This window comes from Mesocricetus auratus, unplaced genomic scaffold, assembly GCF_017639785.1.
Source record: "Mesocricetus auratus isolate SY011 unplaced genomic scaffold, BCM_Maur_2.0 Super-Scaffold_100015, whole genome shotgun sequence".
Taxonomy (NCBI): domain Eukaryota; kingdom Metazoa; phylum Chordata; class Mammalia; order Rodentia; family Cricetidae; genus Mesocricetus; species Mesocricetus auratus.
Genome location: NW_024429198.1, coordinates 51,430,903 through 51,441,160, shown reverse-complemented (window position 1 = coordinate 51,441,160; position 10,258 = coordinate 51,430,903). Strand labels below are relative to the sequence as shown.

At 45.0% G+C, this 10,258-nt stretch overlaps 1 protein-coding gene across 2 annotated transcripts in view; it reads left to right on the top strand.

Moving 5' to 3' along the window:
- The first annotated feature begins 307 nt into the window (after positions 1 to 307).
- The window catches only part of Garem1 (GRB2 associated regulator of MAPK1 subtype 1), a 162,800-nt gene continuing 152,849 nt past the window's right edge, over positions 308 to 10,258 (top strand). For both annotated transcript variants that reach the window (XR_005881702.1, XM_005065345.4), the window contains exon 1: positions 308 to 862. Coding sequence is in view for 1 of the 2 variants with exons in the window: in XM_005065345.4 (XP_005065402.2) it covers positions 742 to 862 (121 nt within the window). In the remaining variant the exon portion in view is untranslated. The remainder of the gene's footprint in view (positions 863 to 10,258) is intronic.

The window sequence follows — 10,258 nt, the reverse complement described above, 5'->3', positions numbered from 1 at the left end:
GAAATGTGCGGAAGGCGGGGCCTGAAGGAGGCGGGGACAGGGAGGCGGGGCCTACGGGAGCTGCGGTTGGGAGGCGTGGCTATGTTCAGGAAGGCGGGGCTAGAGGAAGGCGGGGTTATATATGGGCGGGAACTGCGGAAGGCTGAGCCTACTCGGAGGTAGGCGGGGCTAGTGGTGGAGCCTGCGATCCAGCGAGGTGAAGCCTGCGCTCCAGGGAGGTGGAGCTTAGTGGCGTGGAGGCGGGATCCGAGGCAAAGAGGCGAGGCCCGAGTCGGGGAGGCGGAGCCTGCGCCCCAGGGAGGCGGAGTCCCCGGTGGGAGGCGGGCCCGGGGGCGGTGCCAGGGCGGGCTGCGCAGGCGTCCCTTGCACCTTGTCGATTAGTCAGTGCCGGGAGCGCTGCTATGGCGTTCCTCGGACCCGCGGCTCCTCCTCACACTGTGCTCGAGGCGGAGGCTAGGAGGGGGCCGGGGAGGAGGAGGCGGGCGGCCGGCCGCCGCAGCTGCAGAGCCGGGGCCAGGGGAGGCGGAGGAGGAGAGGGAGCCGCCGCCGCCAGCCGGGCCGCCTGCAGTGCTCCCCTGGCTTGAGGGCGCCAGCCATGCCTCGGTGTGGCCGCTGAAGGCGGGCGCCCGCGTCCCCGCCGCTGTGCCTCGCTGCCCGGCTGCCCGCGGCGGGAGAGCGAAGCCGCCCGCCAGCCAGCGGTGGAGCGGGCGCGGGAGCGCGGGGCCGGAGGAGGTGGGGAAGATGGACCCGGTGCCCTCGTTGGGCTGCAGCCTCAAAGATGTGAAGTGGAGCCCGGTGCCTGTGCCGCTCGACCTGCTGGTCAGCACTTACCGGCTGCCCCAGATCGCGCGGCTGGACAGCGGTGAGTACCGGCGGGGCGCGCGGGTGCCAGGAAGGGTGGGACCCGGGAGCGGGGCCGGGGGGCAGTGCTCGCCCCTGGCCGTCTCGTTGGCCTGCGAGGCTGCCGCAGCCCTGGCGCGGCACTCCACTCCCCCCAGCAGCAGCAGCCGTCGCCAGAGAGGTGCAAATCAGAACCCTTGCAGTGCAGTTAATAAGGGCACCTTAAAAAAAAAAAAAAAGAAAATCAACATCGTGGAAACCTGCAGATAGTAACCTTGGACGCAAGAATTACTCAATCTGAGAACCCTGAAGTTGTCTTAGGCAACTTTCTGACGAAAATAATTGGGCCCTGGGTGGTATCTTGTTTGGGGTGCTCTCTCCAACCGGCCCTCCCTATGTCTGCCAAGAAGCTGCAGATTTCAGAGGAAAAGCTCCCGGGTGACCCAATGAAAACGATCATGTTTCTTAGGAGATCTTTTATTACAGCCCGTCTATTCTGTTTAACACAACAACGAGGGATTTAGGGTTGTGTGCAGAAAATGTCTTTAGCAGAAGTGACGGTATGCTTATGGTTAATTATTAGCTTAGCGCGCTTCCAGCTTAGGAAAAATATTTTAAGCCACTAAAACATATTGATTTGCAATCTGAGCTCTGAACCAAGAAATGCCTGTATTTCCTGAAACTGACCACAAGAAAACAGCCAAGAACACCGTCCCCCACCCCACACTCTGATTATTCTGCACTGTGACATATGCAAACAAATATGTAGATGTGCCACTGTCAGTCAAGTAGACACCTTTAGTTTGGAGAGTTGTGACATTGGAGGGGACAGTTTAAATTGTGTCTGTTTTCTTTCTTTTTTTTTTTTTCACTGTGACTTCACCGGGCTTAGCTTCATGGGACTTCAGAAGAAGTCTGCTCTGCTGTAGGGCAGCGGGGCCGGGGCAGGCACATAGACAGAGGTGGCCACACACAAGCCAGATCAAAACAGGTCTGAGCAGAAGGATGCCATTTCTTCAAGTCACAGGCACTTGCCGTATGCCTTGCTTTCCAGAGTAAAGTGTGTTTCACATGAGTTGTATAAATGCCACCAAGGAGGTCTTCTTCTATTGCTTGTCTATGGGCCTGGACTAGACACTGAAACACTGACAAGAGAATTAATAAATGAAAGAGTTTTGAAAGCTGGAAAACAGCTTGAAAGCTGGCGTGCTTGGTGGTGGTGGTTGTGGTAGGTACTGGGAATAAACTAGGAGTTTTAAAACTAAGAATGAAGTATGCGATGGTAATAACTGTTGAATCCAGGGGAGGACAGATGGCATATTGAGTGAGGCATGTCTGCTTAGCGTGGGGGTGGCAAAATGTGTTGTGCTTTAATATGTATCTGCAGGTGTGTGTGTGTGTGTGTGTGTGTGTGTGTGTGTGTGTGGTTTCATTTCCTCCTTCACTGTGCAAAATTGTATGTTTTGGCAGGTTGTGAGTCTTTACCTTTCCATTTCCAGACCTTCCCTCATCTCTGCAAACTCTGCCAAAACTCAGCTAGGCAATGGAGCATTGGTGCACGTGGTGTGCAAATTGCTCAGACTTCCTACTAACTCAAAGTGCATCAGCCTCAGACATAACTCTCAGTCTTATTACCCACTTTCGTATCCCTGTCATTCATTAAAAGGGTCTCAATCAGTACTGAGCTCACCCCACACTTTTAGGATGTGGACTACAAGTCTTAGCACGGTGTCCTTTCAAGCCTTGGGATGGATTTGGATCACCATGTGTAATTTTAGTTCTTTACCGTAAACTCCTGCTGTGATTAGCCACCTGAGAATCCAAGCCATACTTGTAGCTAATATTACTATATACCCGACTCCTTCATTAACCAGTCCCATCTCTTCTTTGTTAACATAGATTCTAATAGCTGCATGATATTCTGTGGGGATGCCTATAACATGTATCTATCTGGCCCTCTATCGATGGACATTAAATTGTATTTATATCTACTCCCTCATTGGTGGACATAAAGTTGCCACTTCTCCTCCTCCTCCTCCTCTTCCTCTTCCTTCTCCTCCTCCTTTTCCTCCTCTTCCTCCCCCTCCCTCTCCTCCTCCTCCATCTTCATCTGTAAGTTGCGAGATAGTGAGCGTTCTTATACATAGGCTTGTTTTGAGGATGAGAATGTATTCCTGCCTTGCTGAAAGCACATGCGAATCTTTTTAAACTTGTGACACACTTGTCATTGCTCTAGAGACCAAAGGTTAGACTGATACAAACATAGGCATTGTGGGAACACCACTGGGCCCACATCCTTACTATATAGTAGGGCTCTTTGTTTGCTTCTTAAATTTTTGCTAATCTGATGGGATGGGGGACAAGTTATTTTAACAGTTTAATCTGGGTAGACTTTAAAAGAGCCAAATCATGGATTGCTTACATTAACATGCCACAATGCGTAAGTGAACGTTAGAGGACAACTCGTGGGAGTCACTTCCCTCTTTCTGCCATGTGGGGATGGAATTCAAGTCATCAGGCTTGGCAGCAAGCGCCTTTGCCCACTGAGCCATCTTGCCAGCTCTCCGGTGAAGAAACTGATCTTTGAGTAGTAAATACAGTTGATGAGACTTCCTAGGTTTTGCCCCCAAAATCCTTCTGGAGAACCCAAAGGCAAAGCCTGGATAGTACTTCCCTGAGAGAGCTAATGGGATGGCCAACCCTAGTTATTGACTTTCTGACTGTAAGGTATTTTAAATGGTTGTGGGCTTATCAACTGTTTGTGGGATCAGATTCCACAGATTTATTCAGAACCAGGGAGAGAACAGAATATTAACTCCTGCTCCATGCCGGAAGTCCACACGCACAACTGGGTCTGAGGGAGCTGCCCATTTTCTACTTCATCTTGCGAAAGTCCTAAGACCCTAGTGTGATGCCACCCACATTCAGAGTCTTTTGCCTGTAGCTGATTCCTTCTGTAAAAAAGCTAACATATACATTCTAGTGTATCTCAGTAATAACTTGGGGGGTCAAGTTTCTTAATCCAATCATGCTGACAATTGAAATTAAGTATTGTATTAGCTAGAGGGGAAGCCCATTCTGATTCTGTGCCCTGGGGTGTTGAGCTGTAGGAACTTGGTTTTTGCCTTATGCTGAGGTGTTCTGTGACCTTATCAGTTATGCACCTGGAGACTGTAGAAGCAGAAATATGAACAATTAGACCCCCAAGGGGCTCCAGATGGCTGTTTGCAAATGTCAGAGATCCTTCTAAATCCATGTTTTGTCTTTGAAATTCATCTTAGTTCTGAAAATATGTTCTGTGATTGAGTGTGGTGTGGTATGTGGTGTATTTGTGTGCTTTGTTAAACTAACAACATATATATTGCTCCAGAAGATATTTAGGCTTATATTATGACTTCTTTTTTTTCCATGGCAGTCTGTATTTACAACACAGAGGGTGCATGTATAAGACAGGGAAAATAAAAATGATGTTAAATGATGTTGAATTTGGAGTCAAGAAGTCTACTGTACAATCTTGATCAGTTCTCTTTATTTGTTTCATTTGTAGTTTTTTTTATGGAGGAAAAATAGACATACCTGCCTCTGATGTGTCTTATAAATGGTTCTATAATATTAGCTAATATTCATTGGACCCATAGATATTGTTATAGCTATTAGAAATTATAGTAGTGAGAAAAACTCTGGAGCCAGCAGTCTTGTGAATCTGCTTATTTAGGGCATTAATGTAATAGCATATCTGAATTACATTTATATTGTATAATAATGAATATGCATTAAGATTGGTATAAAGATGCTTGTATACTTTCAAGGGGAGGCTTCTGCATGTGTCATTGAGGGTGCAGAAGGAGCCAGAATAATAGATTTTAGTACTTATCTACAGGCAGAGAAACAGAAATGCTGAGTGGCTTCTGTCAAGTATAGATGCCATAGACATCTGCAGGTTATAAAAAGGAGTTGAAGTCTTTATCAGCTAGAAAGTGTTATGAACTAACTTAAGGTTGAGCCAAGAGAGCTGGAGCAGGAAGTCAGGAAGGGATTTTTAACTGAATCCAGAGTCACGTGGTAACAAAGTTAACGAGCTGAGGCATTTAAACATCTGAGTGTATTTTTACATGGTTTTGACTAACCATGGTCTTTTTCAGCGCCTGTAGTTACTTTTGTATCTAAGGTAAATGGTTAGAACGTCAGTTTAATGTTCTCTCTACACTATATACTTCTAGTTTCTCCTAGTTCTCACTACCCTGATTATTGGCCATGTCTGAAAGGGATGCGGTCAGGATGGGAGAGGATGTTGTTTTAGGCAGCAGCCAGCGATAAACGTTTAGACCTGCGAGGCGAGGGTGGACATGGCTTCTTTGGTGTCTTTGGTTGTTTTGAAAGTCTTACATGAAATGCATTTCCACACTGGCATTGAGAATCTGGGAAAATGCTTTGACTGTTGTGACCCTCTGCATCATCAGTTAAAGAGAGAGTATTTTGGGTCTCTTTCTCTCACTGGCTGCATTACTAAAATAGCCAGTTCTTGCAGAGCAGCTTGTAAACTCATTTATTTTTGTTGGCTATTGCTGAGGGACCTGTCTTTTTACTTACTAAACCACAGTTCATGGAAGATTCATGAACTCCCGTCTGGTCTTAGTAGGATCCCCATCTTTAGTACACCAGCTATTGTGTACAAAATGAAAAGTAACTCCCATTCATGGTTTACATATTTTGTCATTCCTGAAGATGCAAAATATCTGCTAAAACATTTTAAATTTCTGGAGATTAATTCTTTCATGGAGTAGTCCAGTCTGAAAAGCCTCCCCCACTTCCCTACCCACCTCTACTCTGAAATGCATAAGAGTATTTTCTCCAACTTCAGGTTATTTTTGTTATTTTTGTTATTTCTCAGCTCCTAGCACAGATCCCGTCATACGGGAGACTCCAAGTAAGCATTTAATAAATGAATGAGCAAACCTCAGTGTTAATAACTGTGTGACCTCAGATACCTGGAGATCTGTAATAGGCGTTCACCTTGTCCCATTTGAGGCAGATATTATATTATTAAGTTTATCAATCAGAACCAACCTTCTAGGCAAGCAATAAGAAAAATAAGAAACTCATAGACCATCATGATAAGACAGTGGTTTATGAGGCTGTTAGTTATAGTGTTTTAAATAAATTCATTCTAGAAATTGCAACTTATTTTCAGGCTTAATAAAAATTGCTGAATGAAAAAACCCACTGTCATGCTAAAGGTGACTGTACATGTTGTATTGGGACGTATGCCTTTGAATTTTAAAACTTTGATGCCATTATACTGCTCATGCGATCCCCCTGTTTGCACTAGAATGTTGAGACTAGCCATCTCTTACCTCAAGAAAGATCCAGTTGAGGTAGCCATTTGTTTAGCTGCCCAGGATCTCATCATGGACACTGGCAATTTTGTTTCTTAGCAAAGCAAACCACTTGGTTCAAATATTCTACAAGACTATAATTGCTAATTTGATGCAGTTGTCTCTTCCTAGAATAGCTACAAGCCTGACTGTAGTGTCTTAATCCCAGACAATGAGTTTCCTTTAATGTCCTTGAAGGAGTATTCTGTTGTAGGAAAGGAAGGAAAAACAATACTTCCAAGCCCCTTTGCAGTACTGATGAATTGTTTTACAATTACAGGGCAAGTCATTTTAATTGATTCGGCTAATTGTTACCCCAGATTGAAGTATTTAAACACCACTTGGGCTTTGATGACTTAATGGTTATTTAATAAATGCCATGTTATTGAATTTAAAATGCAATATGAATTCTGTAGCAGTGTGGAGATATTTGCTATTCTGGGTAGTACTGAGCTGGGTAGTACTGAGCACTCATTCAATAGAGAACAGTTTCTTCAGCCAGACGCCCCCTTTTTTCCCCTTTATTGAGGTGACAGTTTCTTTAATTCCATATTTAAAATGTTGGAAATGAAACTTTGCTGTCTCTCTGTCAGGGGACTAGGCTTACATATCTCAAAATAACAGACAGAGTCACCCCGTTTTTGTGGCATTGCTGTTTCCAGTCATGTCTACTGCCATGTAGGCAGTTACAAACACTGGTTGTTGTGGAGGCTGCCATCCATTCATAAGAGGGTTAAAGAATTCCCTGAGAAAACCTTTCATAGCACATGAACATTCCCTCTGCAGATGCTGTGTCTCCTGTGAGTGATGTCCACCGTAGATGGCCATTCCCTTGTAGTTACAGTGGGCCAGTGAGGATGGTCAGAACCACAGAACGAACATGTATCCACTCCACTGTCCTTTCTGGTCCTTAGTCTCATGCTCTCAGGTCTTTCAGACCGTTTCAGGGTGTTCACACGCAGCATGGCTTAGCATTCATTTTTACCTGAGGGCCACCATCCTGCAGAAGCAGTCAAGCTCTAGGCCCAAGTTAAAAAGCAGCCAATGAGCAGAAAGAGAGGCACATGTGCATGTGTGAGAGCGAAGTGCTCCGGAAGGGTCAGATTACCTACTTAAAAATAACAAGTAACAGAAAGCTTTAGTAAGAGGCGGCCCGTATTTTTATTTTTCCTGTTTATTTTGGTCCCGTGTTTTGGCCAGTTGAGATGGAGCCAGAGTAGATAGGTTCGGCAGTAATTTCAGAAGCTCATTTATCATGGTTATGTATGTCAGTCAAGGTTAATTTCAGTCATACATCACAAGTTGAAACACACACACACACACACACACACACACACACACACAGTGACTTACACAACATGGGGAAGCCTGTTGGTGTGTTGTCCGGGACTGACATGCCAGGTCCAGAGTTGAAGGTTGACACTGTTGTCTGTCTCACTGCTTGCCCCTTTTAAGCTGTTGTCACTGTCAATGTGACCTCATGGTTCTGAGTAGCCACTGGAGCCTCAGCTATTTTGTCTGCATCTCACGCTGCATGAAGGGCCAAGGGGGTATGTTCCAGTTCCTTACCACGTCTCACTCACATCTCACCGGTCAGCACTTTGGCACCAGAAGGCAGAGGTGAAGTCTCATCTGTGGCAGGAGATGGGGTGTTAGGGTTAGGGACTGCCTGCTACTCAGATGGGTCTTAAAGCAGCGGTAGCTCCCTGACGTCTCCCTTGTGTTTCAGAAGGCCGGCTGTCTGTCTGTCTGTCTGTCTGTCTGTCTGTCTGTCTGTCTGTCTGTCTGTTGGGGGTGATAATTAGGATCTACACATGTTAGGCAAGTAATCTGCCGCGAGCTATAATGCCCAGCCAGGAAACCCGTTATTAGAGCTGAAAGTGCTGTATCAAAAGTAGGCCACGAAGAGTTACGTGCTTGTAGGCAATGGTGGCTGCACAACAGGCCTCATCGTGGTGTTCTTGCTATACAGTTTGTATACTTTTCACGCTTTCTCTGGCTTGATACATTCATGGGGAGCTTTTGTGCAGTCTTTGAGAGACGCTTTCCCCGATTCTAGTCCACTGGCCAGAAAGGTGTGATAACTGCAATTAAAACAGCATTGTCTACTTTCATCATCACAGGGAATTTGGAAAACATAGAAACAGAAGGTGGAGTGAATATTGGCTTTAAACTCAATATTGGCGCACGTTGTTATATGGCACTTGGTTTAGGCAGACACGGACTGCAAGGAAAACACCAAACTGGACATAACTCAGCTGTGCACACTGCTGTGCCGTGCTTCATTATTGCCATTTTCCTGTTGTAAGACGCCCTTTTGAGCGCGCTGTTTTTGAAAACATCTTTTGACTTAAATTGGTCCGTTTTTTATATCATCATTTGAGGCTCCTAGAAGCAAAAGTGTTGCATTTAAATTGTTCATGGATGCTATTAGGGACGTTTAGACCAGTGGTTCTCAACCTTCCTAACACTTCAACCGTTTAATACAGTTCCTTGTGCTATGCTGGTCCCCTAACCCAAACACTATGTTCTGCTACGTCATAACTGTAATTTTGCTGCTATTTTGAATTATAATATAAATATATGATATGCAGGATATCTGATGTGACCCCACCAAAGGGAGTCATGACCCACAGATTGAGAACCACTGGTTTAGACCATGGTGAGTAAGCCTGTCACTTTGTATTCCATTAACTGTCAGTCATTTCTTAGTCTTTGCTAATTTAGATAACTAAAAAAAATCATACTTGTTCTTATTTGTATTAGTCTTTATTTGTTTACTGTTAAATTAGCTTCAATAATGTGTTTTTATGTGAATTTCCTGAGATTTTTTTTGTTCAATTAAATTTTTTTGTGCAAAAACCTTGTAACCACAATAACAAAAATCTTAATGTACTTTATATTGATTTCTATGGGGTGTTTATGGGTAACCTCAAGTTTATTAGGAGTTAATCACTTTCTAAATGTTCTCTTTTTCTTCGGTTATTAAATAGTCATTACCTCTATTTTTGTAATTGAATAGTTATGATTAATTAAAAAATACTGCATGCCTTCTTTTTTTTTGCATGTAATCCATAGCACACCCCCAAAGTGATGCTGGGCCAGTTGAGTGAGTCAGAACATAGCTCCAGAGTGTTACAGTCATGAGTCTAACCATGCTACTTAAGGATGAATCGTAGAAACTCACAGGGTGCTTTAGACATGGGACGAGCAAATGCACGAGCTTGAATGTCATTGTCTTCCGTGAACATCTGTGCAAATGTCTGCGGAGAAGGGAGTCAGAAAATCCTGGCTCAGCTCTCCCGGACAGTGATTGTCAGGAAATAAAATATTGTCTCAGTTTGCCAACTTTGCACTGAAGGACTGTGAGCAGCTGTATCTATCAGCATGTAGAGGTGAGAGTTGCTGAAAGAGTCTTTTATTGCCAGAGGAAAAGTCTCAAGTTCACTGCATCGTGGATGAGGAAGCATCCCAGCCTTGCTGTGTCTCTCCTTTTGTTTTCCTTCCACCCTTATCCCCTGTTTCTCTTAGACTCGACGGGAAGATGATACAGTCTGAGTGGCTTGTGTATGCTTTAATATGCTGATATCAAAGGTGTTTCAGGCCCATTGGAGCCAGAGAGGAGTGAGGAAGGACACGCATACACTACGTACTAACTGGCGTCATGAGTAGTCCACCTAGCTTACTTCATCCTTTATATCGAGCCCTCCCACCCTTGAAACCTTTCTGTATGCATTGGTCGCTGTCCTGTTGCTGTGAAGAGGCACCGTGATGAAGGCAGCTCTTAGAAAAGAAAACATCTAACCGGGGCCTGGCTTACAGTTTCAGAGTTAGTCACGTGATCATGGTGGGGAGCATGGTGGCAGCAGCAGGTGGTATTGGAGAAGTAGCTGAGAACTACTTCCTGATCTACAAGCAGAGAGACCCTGGGCTTGGCATGGGCTTTTGAAAACCTACCCACTAGTGACACACTTCCTCCAACAATGCCACACCTCCTAATCCTTCCAATGCTTTCCAATAGGGCCACTTCTTGGTGACTAAGC